The sequence below is a fragment of the Rhinoderma darwinii genome, chromosome 5 (genome assembly GCF_050947455.1).
Source record: "Rhinoderma darwinii isolate aRhiDar2 chromosome 5, aRhiDar2.hap1, whole genome shotgun sequence".
NCBI classification, from domain to species: domain Eukaryota; kingdom Metazoa; phylum Chordata; class Amphibia; order Anura; family Rhinodermatidae; genus Rhinoderma; species Rhinoderma darwinii.
This window is the reverse complement of record NC_134691.1, coordinates 146,785,575-146,800,586: the sequence shown is the minus strand read 5'-3', so window position 1 is coordinate 146,800,586 and position 15,012 is coordinate 146,785,575. Positions and strand designations below refer to the sequence as shown.

Genomic DNA, 15,012 nt, shown 5'->3' with positions numbered 1-15,012 from the left:
TTGGAGGCACACAGAAGTACAGTATGGGCCCATACCAAAAAGTAATTGTGCCATGTGCAGGACACCTAATTCTTATGTTGAAACTTTTTCTCCTTTTAGTTTTGCCCCCCAAAAGTTCAGACACAGTCATACAGGTGCACACCATGATGGAACACAACAGTGGAATAATATTAAAGGCTATGTACACCTTTAAGGTATTTTTTTAAATTAATAGATCAGTCAGTGTGTTTAGTGTAACTTCTTAATTAGTTTTTATTAAAAATTATTTTAACTTTTGTAGATACAGCTGTCCTGTATTCTCCATGGGTTCAGTGAAAGCCGGTTCTGCGTGTCTCATACGCAGGATACACCTGTAATCTATCACATCTAAATTCATAACTTAGAGGTGATAGATTACAGGTGGATCCTGCGTGCCAGAGACACGCAGGACCCGCTGACACTGAACCCATGAGGTTCGCGGGACTGACGGATTCAGTGAATAGTGATCTATACAGCTGCTCTGCATAGAGAATACAGAGCAGCTGTATCCCAAAAACGAAAACAAATTTTTAATAAAAACGAATTAAGAGGTTACACTAAACACACTGACTGATCTATTAATTTAAAAAAAATTGAAAAAAGCCCTTAAAGGTGTTCATAGCCTTTAAGATAGGATCTTAACCTGATGCTGAGTGATGAGTGACTATTCTGTGTCTTCTTGCTTCTGGACAGCGTTATTTAATATCAACGCTATCATCTCTAATTTGTACTTACTACTCAAAGCAAAACCTGATAAAATGCCTGCTTCATACACACACACACACACACACACACACACACACACACACGCACACACACACACACACACACACACACACACACTCACACACACGCAATAAACACAATAAAGTCCATTCATGAATAAATAAATATTTTATACACATATTCATGTCCAGATTGTAAATAGATCAATTGGTTTTATACACATTTCTTTTTTATTTTTATTTTTATTTTTTTTACAAATCACAAAGTAGATAAAAGCAGACAGACCATACTACAATTGTGACAATTGGCAGACTAGAAGACATCACATACAAAACTTTTATTACCACTGGACCTGTCACATACTGCAAATCACAGTTTCAAGGTTAGCCCCAAACACTTCAACACAAGAACAGGTTTGTACTATCACACTAGTGTATAGCAGTTAGTGCAGCAAACTCTGTCACGAATGTGGTACATACAGTACTAAAACTACATCAATGGCTAGAAAGGCTTAATAATGGCATTTTTTACGGGAAGGGAGTAAATGTGCTACCAAACTGGCACTTATTTCATCAGCTACCCTATTCACAAAACTATATCTGATATAGACCATATAAAATATATTTGCTTTCTTAGGGGATGCTCAGTTATCCTTGCTGAATGATACAAATTGACTTTGCAGCAATATATGTATATCATAAAGGACTCTTTTCTAAGGTACATGTAAGCAGACATCTAGAAACAGGTACTACTGCGGAGAAATACCACTCAACCACTGCTGGTGGACCAGCGAGGAAAGTAAATTGTGACAGATTGGTAAAGAGTTAGGGTATGTTCACACGAGGTCATTACGTCCCGTACTGACCCGTACTGTCCCGTACTGAAAACATGATTACAGTACGGGACAGTTTTCCGGCAGCGAGGCAGGGACTCCTAGCATCGTACATAAGTATGATGCTAGGAGCCCGGCTCCCTGCACTGTGTTCGGTCCGGTACTTGCGGCCTAAATACGTCCGTCAGTTACGGACGTATTGACCTCGTGTGAACATACCCTTAATTTTTACTTTTTTTAAAGGGGATAATGAATTATGTGAATACATTTACCATCCTATTAGCACATTGCCATGCACACAAGGTCCCTATAGAAGCATCGTGGAATGACATATTTCTGCTGAATGAGATGAGAAGTATATTCTCCATTTTCTTAGGCAGACCACTGTAGCATTTTACATCTCAGAACATATCCAGCATTAAAGATTATAAAGTGCATTGTTTTTTATTCATATTCCTTTTAGTAACATTTCTTACTTTTTATTTATTGCCCGCACACTGTGGAAGTAACAACTTTGTAGACTCATTTATTAGGTTATGTGGTAACCATTGACATCCACAAGGCATGAAGCACTGTACTGTCATGTTATCTGTGATTATATACTGAAGAATGCTACACATACTTACAGTCTTCATACAGACCTTCTGTTTCTTCTGATTGGTAGAGTCCTTCAGTGCACACGTCACCAATATATACAGATAATCCTAATTTCTATCGGTGTAAAGGTGGCCATACACATTAAATAACTCCTGGCTGAACAAGCTAGTTTGGTGGACAGTTATTCGTCTGGACACCCCCATAAACACTAACGCTTGGCTTGTATGGACCACCAGTATAACATAGGGGCCAGTGCACTGCCTTATAAAAAACATGTAGAAGTCTTAATATTGAAATGATGACATTTATTACCAAGAAATCTATCCCAAACAAAATGTATTCTCTGTCTTTTCCAAGGTCACCTTACCTCTAGAGGCTGATGCTGCAGCTCACTGCACAATATTACAATTTTTAACGGATTGGGATAATTTGGTATATATATATATATATATATATATCTGAACATATTACATCTAATCTGTCACATTAATTTGCCAAACATGTATTGGACACATAATGTTTTACTAGGTCTCGGTTTACAATGAATACAGTTCCACAGCAGAGTAAGAGTTAAAATACACCTATGAATTAAGAGTGGTCCCCTCCAGCTGACAATTGGACTTGAATGGAGTATTGCCCTGTAATTATAGTCACGTAAATAGCACATGACAATGCAGACAGCCTTCATTGAAAACATCACTGATTTGCATTCATAATAAAAATTGTAAAAAAAATTATTAAAAAAATAATTGACATATATTAGCACAGTGCAGGGGTCTGCAGCCTGCCTGTTTCATGATCATTGTGGTCGTTCAAATAACTTGAGTGTTTTCATTTGTGGTACATAAAATGATGTTATAGGGACAATCCAGGATTGGAAAAAATGGTCTGCTCTATTTTCCAGAAACGGCGCCTTTCAGTTCATCCCCATTTAAGTGTATAGAGCTAAGCTGCAATACAAGACAGAGCCTATAGACAAGAGTGGCGCTGTTTCTGTAAAAACAGACAATTTCTTCCAATCATGGACATCCCCTTTGAGCATTAATTGTCACCAGCACAGGCAGACATCTATTCATTGGCCAGAAATTGTAAAAATGACATCACGTATTCCGTATCATATTTATTATCACATCATAAAGTGATTTTTTTAAATACAAAATCCCTTTATTCTGGTCATTTAGACAGCAAACAAAACATACTATGGTAATTTCATATTTTCTTATTCATTCTTTTAGTCTATTGGAGAGTGAATAAAATTGCATTTTATTCAGGTGGCGGGCTGCAGATCCCTTGTGTAGAACTTCTATTAATATTACATTCTTAACATCACTGCATTCTACATAAATGTACAATCATCACTGTTTAAAACATTTATTTTTTTATTTTTTTTAAATGGTGTCTAAGGCCAAGATCCACTCAGCTCTATTAAATTAGAGCAAATAATATCACATTTCCTACTGTAAGTTAGAAATAGACATTATTTTCCCTGAGGTATCATCAAGTAAAAATCACGTTTCTAGAGTATTGCTGTATTATTGACAGATACCCTGAAATGACTGCAAACTAAGTGTGACAATGCAGAATTAAAACGAAGAAAGAAAAACTATACAAAAAAATATTTTAACTTGAAACGACAGAAATCACGGAGGACATCTCCTCTCAAAGTAAGCTAGCCAAAAACGACTGCTCATAACGGGGGTATGATAATACAAAATACAATTCAAATCAAGTAGCAAAGGACAATTATGTTATTTTTTCTGACTAACCAACATATTTTAGTATAAGAGATACAGTATATATACGATAAGTGCCTGTTTCCTTTTGCCTTTCAGGAATGACCCTTTCCAAGAATCATCGGATGTTTCTTGGTAGTTACTGTGCTTGCTCAAAAGTTGAAGGTAAAGTAATAAGATTGTATTCCTCATAATGCATCTGTCACAATACATTGGGATATTAATTCATGAAGGTATTTCTCTCCTATTGTATTATTTACGAGGTGGACATACAATCCAAAAATTCATGACAGACACACTGACAAAAGCCATATACCATTAGTATAACAAGACTGGAAGGGACAAGACTGACAAAGACTACTCCAAGAGTTACCTTTTTTGAAACCAGCAGATAAATCCCTAGGGGCAAGGAACTAAAGTAGAGTAGACCTAGCAACCAAACAAAGACACGCACAGAGGTTTGGCAGATCAGGGATGTACAGTTCCACACTGTCCAGTTATGAGGCAGTGAAACTGGGTCATATGTGGAAGGCCTGTAGAACTCCACTACAGGAGTAGCATTGAGAGCTGGAGAACTTTCTCTCTGGACTTCCATAATAGTGATCACCAGGCAGTTGGTAGAACTGTGGGAAGGTGTAACCAGAGTTGAAAGACGTTTCGGGGTTAGCAGTAATTCTGTCGGATTATCTCCAGAGCACTTTCCCCTTCCACCGCATGCCAGGTTAAGTAAAATGTTGTTGTCGTCTGGAAGGCTATTGACTTCATCCTCAGGCAGACGTGTCTCGAACCTACAAAATGGGCATACTATGACACACTGCGGAGACTCCACACAGTCCACGAGTTTATAAAGGCATTTAGCACATACTCGGTGACAACAGCCCAAAACTTTTGGTTTCCTCTGTCTTAAATTGTAGCGGTTATAGCATATTTTGCACTCCAGCTCATCTGAGTTCAGGTTTGGAGACTCTGAAGTATCTTCACTTAGATGTCCAGTCATTGTATCTTAGTGCGAGCCCTTCCACAAGTTGCAAAATATTAACAAGACCCATACGATGATTGTACAAGTTTAGAGCCTATGAGCAGCCATAGACTGCACACATTGTAGGAGAAGACACAGCCAAACTTTAGAGACAGGACAGATCGCGTCTTCATCACTTAGGATTGCCTTTCTGGTTAACATTTTCTTCACTCTGTACCATCCTTAGTGGCAGTCACATTGCTGGAATCTGCAACACAGGATTTTACATTGTTATATTCAAGTCTAAAGCCAGGAAATTGAACTGGATGAAAATTCTGGACCTTTCGAGGCAGCACAATGACAGTATCACATTTGTGTTTGCTTTTCAAAAAGGACTGAATGACATTTGTACCCCTGCCAGACAGTTCTGTAATATATGGAAAGCAAATAGAATGAAACATTTTCTTTTACACTTCAACTGATCCAGGAATTTATAATTTAATTGCAAAACTTTACTAAATATGATTTCCATTGACTGCTATACAAGGTTAGCAGAAGTTATTAATAAGGTTAGTCGTTAATAGTGAATTTTTTTTAACGTTTTTGTGCAGATCCTCATGATTTCAGTGCTATGTAATCTACTATTTATATTATTAGTGTGTGAACATACCCACATACCACAAACTCATTGTACTTTAATCTGTGTTACTATATGAATACAAGATAACCGGTCATTGTCAAGTACTATTTAATTTGAGCCCCAAACTATTGAACTAAAGTAGTTCTCTATTTTAGAGGTACAGTACAGAGGTAGTGGCATATATAGCAATTTCATAATATACTTCTATATCACTGAAGAAGCTCTATTTCAGAACCAAAGCTGTATGAATTCTCTAAACTTTCTGCCACTGTACTCCAAATTCGCTGCTGCAGCCTCAACCGTGCTTCGGGAATCGGCATATGACTACATATATATACTACTGTAAAATCAACTGTGCCTGCAGTTGCAAGGGGAACGTTTTTGCAGGAGATTTTAAACCCTGACACTGTTTCTCATTATAGGACCATTAGCTTGATGGAGTACTTTCATTAGTATGAGTATAATGGCGACATCCATCGGCATGCTATAATTATTTCTGTTAAAATCGTGGTAGCAGTCAAAATTCACTACCGCAATTTTCGTAAAAATGTTTTGTTGGAGCTAAATTATACTGTATATTTTTTATAATGAGTAAAATGGGCATGTACTGTATACTATAGCTTCATGGCCTCACAAATAATAACTGCTGAATGTTATTAGGCTCTACTGCAGCATATGCTGGAACAATAGCACTATCTCTGACATCAGCTCTGTAGCTTTTGCCCGAAGCTGCATCACACAGACTTTATTCTCTGCACACTCACATCATGCTCTTTGCTCCCTTTCAGCTAATTCTTCTTGCAATTGGACCAGAAAGCAGGACAGGCCAGCTCTGTCCGGATTCTACTCCTATCAGTGGATATGCAATAAATGGCTTTGATCAGAATACCCCTTTAAAACACAATTTGATTGCAACATATTACAGAAAAACCTCAACAAGCCGGAAGTTTGGGCAAGTAAATGGCAGATAAAATGTAATTGTATATTTAAAGTAATCCACCTAGACTACAAGAATATTAGGATGGTGCATACTAGTTACTAGAAACCCAATGCCAAACAGCAGCAGCAAAAGCAAATACAATTTTAGGGTACACAAAAGAGATAAAAACCTGTGTTAGGACATGTACTTTTTAAACCGAAGTAACTATTGTATAATACAATAAGTAAGGACAATTAAACATTACTAGTTTTATTGGCTGCTGCCATAGAGGGCAGCATAACACTCTGCACAGTGCAGAAGAGCTTGGCTCTGTAATGGAGAAACAGCGGGATTGTAGGCACTATGTGGGCACTAAATTGCTTTATGTGGATAAATTATATTGCTCTCTTGGTACTATATGACACTATCTGGGCAAAGTATGGCATTTTGGAAAATGCTGCATGCAATATTCATCTCTATAAAGTCTCTAGATAGATAACAGGTACAGCTATGGGAACCCCCCGTGTGGCCCCCAGCTATGCCAATCTTTTCATGGGGGATTTCGAAGATTCATACATCTTGAACCATCCCTGGGCTAAACCAAATATACTGATGTACAAGAGGTACATTGATGACCTCTTCTTTCTATGGAAAGGCGATAAGGAGAAAGCTATACTCTTCTGTGAATCCCTAAACAATAACTCGTGGGGCCTCACTTTCACCAGCAATTTGAGTGATACAGCCATTGAATATCTGGATCTTGTTATTTCATTCACTAATCACCAATTTACAACAAAAACCTTCTTCAAAAAAGTAGATGCGAATAGCTATTTGGATTACAAAAGTGGACATTTTTCGAAATGGATAAAGAACATACCATTTAGCCAATATAAAAGAATCCGAAAAAATTGCACCCTGGACAAAGATTTTGTCACTCAGTCAAGAATTCTAAACTCCCGATTCTGCGAAAAAGGCTACCCCAAGCAACTACTATTAGAAGCTTTCAAAAAAACTTCCCAACTATCCCAAGAAGCTTCTTTAGCTCCTAAAAAAAATCCCCTTTCCTGACTCAGACCTGAATGCCAACTGTCAATTATCTAAATTGTATTACCACCTACCACATAGCACATAAAAAAATCTGTGAGAGTTTGAAGGGACACTGACATATTTTTGAATTTGATCCATATCTTAAATAAATTATACCTCGCGAACCCACAATAACCTTCAAATGTGCCCCCACACTAAAAAACATACTGGCACCCAGCAGAGTACGACACTGGAATGAACATAAACCCTCTGAGAATAAAATTGGAGCATTGTGGAGCTACAATTGTGGGGTAACAAAATGCCTTTGTTGCAACACCATTACCCACCAACTTACCAATTTCAAATCAAATTCCACAGGAACCTCCTTCCCCATCAAACACCACCTCAACTGTAAATCATAGAATGTTATTTATCTAAGTAGCTGCACCAGTAAAAAACAGTATGTAGGTAGAACAATACAACCCCTACACTGTCGCCTCAACAAACATAGGTCAAACTGTATGAAACAATTTATGCAGCACAGCATATCACGTCATTGCACTACCGAACATAAGGGAGATTTTAATTGTTTTTTGATCACTCCAATTGAACAAATAGACCCCTCCCTCTGTAACAGTTTTGAGAATTTATGTAAAAGTGAGATCTTTTGGATCTACAAACTAGATACTCTCAAACCTATGGGCCCCAATGAGGTCACTGAAACCATCATTTGACACCTGAAACTGTGTTAGACGCGGTAACCCGTCTCCTTAGCAACCAGAGACGCCAACCCGTCTCCTGGATTCCGAGCATTAGCGCTCGATCTCCATAGCGATCTGAGATGCACATCCTGTGATCCCCGCTGTAAACGGCAGACACATATTCCGGAACATTCATTAACCGTTAGTATGATATACAGCATTCCCAGCCCTTAAAGTTTTAATCTTTGATCACATGGTTAGAAATGTAAATGGCCGTAATGCTGGCGGAAATTTTTATTTTTTTTTAGTTCCACGAGCACAACGGCAAAAACTCTCTCATGGTTCTCTTACACTGAGCCACATACACTGCAGAACAGTAATATAGTTCATGTGTACAGTCTCTATGTTAATCATCAATTTTGGGTATTTGTTCAAGTTTTTTGTTTTTTTCTAGTTTTTTTTTAACAGTTGACTCCAGCAACGTTCTTTTTGGCGGTCTTTTTAAGCTATTTAATGCTGGGTCCTCCAGCAACATGTATGTTTCTTTGCCTGATGAAGAGATCGGTCCGATCTCGTAACGTGTAGCATTCTTATCCATTAAACATATATCTTATTTAAACTTCTTGCCTTGGATTGAATCCTTCAATTCCACAACATTTGGACAGCGCTGGAGAATTTTATCCTCCTTTTTTTCTCCATTTATCTCGAAAGTGGGCAGCATAACACTCTGCACAGTGCAGAAGAGCTTGGCTCTGTAATGGAGAAAAAGCGGGTTTGTAGGCACTATGTGGGCACTAAATTGCTTTATGTGGATAAAGTATATTGCTCTCTTGGTACTATATGACACTATATGGGCAAAGAATGGCATTTTGGAAAATGCAGCATGCAATATTCATCTCTATAAAGTCTCTAGATAGATAACCACTACTGCTTTAAATGGAATGTGCCATGTATTTAATTTTAGTTAAATTTATTAGATTTAAGTTTATAGATGAGAAGTAATGTGTTTGGTCCTTTTTTTAAATGTTGTATCTATTTTTTTTTTTATTTGTAAAATCTTCCGTGGGGGTAGCCATGTTGGTGGCACACCATTCCTGTACTTCCTGTGCAGTCAGAATAGCAGGGTGTGTTTGCTTCATGCCAGCTGAAATTAATGAGACTCAACTGCCTTATCTAGGCTTCCAGTGATACAATAGAGATGTCATTAACTTGCCCATCCTTTAATGATAATGAGTTGATTCTCCTCATCCTGGGCCTGTATATACAGCAAAGCTGATAAGTGAGCTACAGGGAACAGTAAATATCAGCTTATTATGACCTTTCTTGAGGCCAGTGTGAAAATGATAATATTTCAACATTTTGTTATGTGGATAGTCATGTGAAAAAAATTAAAAAAACACCACCAAAAATAAAAAAAAATGTGTATAATAAAAACCCTGAGTTAAATAATATGTAATTTCCTGACAATACATTACCTTTAAAGTAGCACTCCACTTTATTTTTTTATTACACCCTCCATTTGTACATTGGTGTTTCAGTGGGGTGCTGTGTGCAAAATTACTTACCGATCAACGCATCTTGTCGTTTTTCGGGTCCAGCGCCGCTCACGTGATCTTCCCTCTGACCTTGTCTGGAATCGCTGCTTTTCAGAAAACCGGAAGTCAGGCTCCCCATGCATTCCTGTGGAGCCTATTTGGATATTCCTAGTATATATCCTTACCTCATCATCCCTGCATATAACTGCCATCATCCCTGTGTATTACCTCCTCATCCCTGTATATAACCCCCATCATCCCTGTGTATTACCTCATCATCCCTGTATATAACCCCCATCATCCCTGTGTATTACCTCATTATCCGTGTATTACCTCATTATCCGTGTATTACCTCATCATCCACAGGGATGATGAGGTAATACACGGATGATAATTTCTCAGCTGGAAGTGCTGGCTGAGCGAAGACACGGAACATCACAGGAAATGAAAAATTTACTCTCGGTGCGGTCACGTGACCGCGGATCAGAACAGGGTAACGCTGCCACAGGTAAACAGACATTATATTACAAATTTACTTAACCCCTTCCCGACATTTGACGTATCCATACGCCAAAGTCGGGTAGGGGAAGTATTTAGCAGGCTCACGCAGTGAGCTCGCTCCATACGATGACGGTGTCGGCTGAATGTTACAGCCGACACTTCAGAATAACTAGCGGCATCGGGCTCGAGTGCGATCCCGCTAGTTTAACTCGTTAAATGCTGCGGTCAATACTGACTGCGGCATTTAAATCGTCAGTAAGAGTGGGGTGACCCCCTCTAACAACTCATCGCGCCACCCGCAACGCAATCGCGCGGGGGCAATGGTTGCTATGGCTGCTTGGGGGCTTAATGAACGCCCCCAGGTCCGCCATCTTTGTACACCTATTAAGCCCTGCCTCTGGCAGGGCTTAATAGGTGCCTGTCAGAATCACGATATACTGCAATACATTAGTATTAAAAGTTAAATCTTTATTATACAGACAATGTACATACTAAAATAGCACAAAGAGAACTCTAGTATAAAAGCGGAGACCGCACCGAGTGTTATAGCCACCAATTAACCAAGGGTAGCTGCATACATGTTAGACTGAGTACCAGATTCACAATTAAGTATACAATCAATACACCATTTAGCTCAAGAGTAAGGAAGGGAGAACAATGTCTCCATAAATAACTAGTTTGAGTAGAACAGGGGTGCAGTGTATATCGTACTGGATGGTAGTTGAGTCAAACAAAAAATGACTAAGATGCAGACTTACCCATAGATGGGATGAAGTGGTATGAAGTGAGAGGTGTCCGCTCCGTAACATAGACCCCGACGCGCGTTTCGCCACGTAGTGCTTCCTCAGGGGGATGTAAGTTAATTATGTATGTTGAATTAACTTACATCCCCCTGAGGAAGCACTACGTGGCGAAACGCGCGTCGGGGTCTATGTTACGGAGCGGACACCTCTCACTTCATACCACTTCATCCCATCTATGGGTAAGTCTGCATCTTAGTCATTTTTTGTTTGATTCAACTACCATCCAGTACGATATACACTGCACCCCTCTTCTACTCAAACTAGTTATTTATGGAGACATTGTTCTCCCTTCCTTACTCTTGAGCTAAATGGTGTATTGATTGTATACTTAATTGTGAATCTGGTACTCAGTCTAACATGTATGCAGCTACCCTTGGTTAATTGGTGGCTATAACACTCGGTGCGGTCTCCGCTTTTATACTAGAGTTCTCTTTGTGCTATTTTAGTATGTACATTGTCTGTATAATAAAGATTTAACTTTTTATATTATATATATTGGCGTTAAAGGCTCTTATTTTTCTCTTAGTGGTATATGTATTATCATGGAGCTGCCTAGATGATATGGGGGGACAGTTGTGGCTTAAACAGTTCTCAGCCCTTGTTACAAATTTGTTTGGAGTCTATATATTAATACATTAGTATTGCAGTATATCGTACAAGCGATCTAACGATCGCTGGTTGAAGTCCCCTAGGGGGACTAATACAAAAAGTAAAAATGAGTTAAATAAAGTTTTTTTGGGTGTAAAAAAAAATTAAAAGCCCCCTTTTCCCATTTTCCCCCTAGAGCATAGTAAAAAAATAAAATAAACATAATTGGTATCGCCGCGTCCGTAAAAGTCTGAACTATTACAATATATCATTATTTAACCAGCACGGTGAACGCCGTAAAAAAAAATTGTAAACGCCAGAATGTCTATTTTTTGGTCACCTCATCTCCCACAAAAAAATGAAATAAAGTGATCAAACCGTTGTATTTACACCAAAATGGTATGATTAAAAACTACAGCTTATGCCACAAAAAATAAGCCCTCATACCACTTAATCGACGGAAAAATAAAAAAGTTGTGGCTCTCGGAATTTGGCGACGCAGAATAAATTTTCTTTTTTACACTTAGGTTTTTACATGTAAAAGTAGTAAAATATAGAAAAAACGATATATATTTGGTATCGCCATAATCGTATTGACCCACATAATAAAGTTAACATGTTGTTTTAATTGCACAGTGAGTTCCGTAAAAACGGCATGCAAAAAACCATGGAGGAATCGCTGTTTTTTTAATTTTCTACCCCACAAATATTTTTTTTCCCGTTTCCTATTACATTATACGGCAAAATAAATTCTGCTACGAAAAACTACAACTCGTCCCGCAAAAATCAAGCCCTCATAGTACTATATAGACGGAAAAATAGACGTTATGGCTTCTGGAATGTGGGGAGGAAAAAACGAAAATGAAAATCTGAAAGTTGTTTACGACGGGAAGGGGTTAAATATGTCCAATTAAGTTAAAATATGAATAAAATGTATTCCTGGACAACCCCTTTAAATCTTTTCTCTTACCCTAAATGTCGACCTAATTGTCTGGTTTTTTCTTTTTTCACCTGTCTTATGAGTCTGTCCAATATGTATCTGTATTTATCTGCTTTAGTTTAAACCTCCCACATTTTAGGAAGCTTCAGTCAACTGAGGTCCCTTTGCAACCTATACCAACTGCAGAGATCATAATGACCACACTAATAATGTTGCCTTACCGCTCGCCCTCTTATGAAATAACACACACACAAACACACACACAAACACACACATTTATAAAAAAAAATTTGACCGGGTTGGTCACAGTTTTATTATAATTTTTTTTTTGAACAGGTGTTGGTCACAGCTTTATTATAATTTTGGTTATAATAATACGTAAAACTTGTTTTCCAAACAAAGCAGAGGATCTGAAGCATTATGTCAGCCACCAGTCTCCCAGCGGCCAAGTCCGCTTTCAAATCCCCACGTCGTCATCTCAATAACCGACCGCCAGTTGTGGCTTGTGAGAAGAGAATAAATCACACTACTAACAATTGATTCTGGACTATGAACATTTGTTTTATCAGCTGTAGTAGACTAAGGACTTAAGGGTAACTAAACCTTCAACAAAATTCTGACATGTCATATTAGCGGTGAACGGGCCCATAGACTTTCTATTGAGTCCGTATACCGCTACATCAGCTTTCCGAGACAAATTGATCAGAAACCAAGCAGCTTAGTGCTCACCCAAGCACTTCTGCTGCTTCGTTCTAGCGATCGGTGGGGGTCTCAGTGCTTGGACCCCCACCGATCAAAACTTCTGACATGTCACTATGACATGTCAGAAGTTTGTTGAAAGTTTAGTTACCCTTTAATTTTTTGGGTTGTTACCCATTAAACACCACAAGTTTATAATTTCATCAGCTTATACATGAAAATGCACGTGCAGTACTGAACATAATAATATTTATAAGAAAGAGAATGGTTTTCCAAATACAAATTAATTGCATCATTGTGGATATCACGCAATGTATGCCAATTGACCAATCAACATCCTAATAGTGAAAATATCAGAATACTGATTAGATCAGGCTTTTTATGACAAGGCATTACCCAACTATCTGGGGAATAACTAGAGTTTATTACAATACGAAATTATATAACCAGTAGAGTCCATACAAATTATATAACCAGTAGAGTCCATACAAATTATATAACCAGTAGAGTGCATGAAATACAGAGAATAAACTGAACTAGTGTAAAGAAGTGTCTTATTTTGCAATACCATTGCTCTGAATTTACATATTGTAAAGTCATGTCACAGTCATCACTAACTGTCAGTAGGTGACAGAAGCATCTCTAAAATGAAAATATTCAATATTTTATTGTCACACTAATTACACAGAACCTGAGAACTGTTCAGGCTTAAAAATATGTAGACAGTGGGCTGTCAACTTTGAGGTGCAGTTAGTCTAAGTTTTCAGGGTTTATTAAACTGCACATAATAACTTTACTGATAAGGTTTTATGTTTCTCTGCTAAGTCTAACACAATTTTCTCTGCTTATATTCTACAAAAAAATTAATCATTCTATTGCCTCTTTGTTTTTTAATACCTTAGAGGCTCATGCACATAGGTCATATTACATTTCAGTTATGTACAGAGCTGAAATAGTGCTGCCATAGCTCTACTGTACCTCCGTATCCCTCTTTCATACATATTTTTTTTAATTTTTTTTTTGCATGTTCCATCAGACTCCATAGGTATGGAGAAATCATCTAGAATCATTTCATTTCACAATTTTTTTTTTTCCATAGCTATATGGATTTCATATCACTTTTCAGAAATTTTGATGGTGGCATGCACGGAAACTTAGGCACTGCTTTAGGATCTTAAGATATTTCTACATACATTACTGAACACAGGACATAAATACATTCTAACAACAAAAATCAATAAAGGCACTCAAATAAAAGTGTTTTTATTTTTTAAAGAAATAGCTTAAAAAGAACCCACACCCAATTTCCATATATTACCTAAAGCCTACTTCCTCACTATTTCCTTCCTAGTTATTGTTTTGTTCTTCTCCCCCTGTTCCTGAGTAATCATCCCCCGTTCTTTTGGCGCACGATGTCGTAATTCACTGTAGTTAGCCAATGTGGTGTGAACTACTGTGAATATCCCCGGGTGGCGTCATCTTCACTGCCTTTGATTTTGTACAATCAGTGTGAGGCAGCTTATGACAATCCTTGCCCAGCATGATCTCACGAGACCCCCGTTGGGAGAAGACTTCTCATCAAGCACATTTGTCATAAGCTACCTCGCGCTGTTTGGACAGCATCTGAGATAGTGAAGATGGCTCGACACTGGGAGATTCAATGTAGTTCACGCCCCGTTGACTACGGAGCACAATTACTCAGTAATGGGGGGGACAAAACAAGAAAAAAAAAACGCTAATTGAAACAAGGAGGGAGGGGGCTAAAGGTAATATATGTGTAATGAGTCGGGGTAGGG

The 15,012-nt window shown here is 38.1% G+C and overlaps 1 protein-coding gene across 2 annotated transcripts in view; it reads right to left on the bottom strand.

Moving 5' to 3' along the window:
* Positions 1–936: 936 nt before the first annotated feature.
* RNF182 (ring finger protein 182) overlaps positions 937–15,012 on the bottom strand; it is a 92,869-nt gene continuing 78,793 nt past the window's right edge. For both annotated transcript variants that reach the window (XM_075828417.1, XM_075828416.1), the window contains one exon: positions 937–5,132. In XM_075828417.1, the coding sequence (XP_075684532.1) occupies positions 4,163–4,903 (741 nt within the window). In that variant the 5' untranslated portion in view covers positions 4,904–5,132 and the 3' untranslated portion in view covers positions 937–4,162. The remainder of the gene's footprint in view (positions 5,133–15,012) is intronic.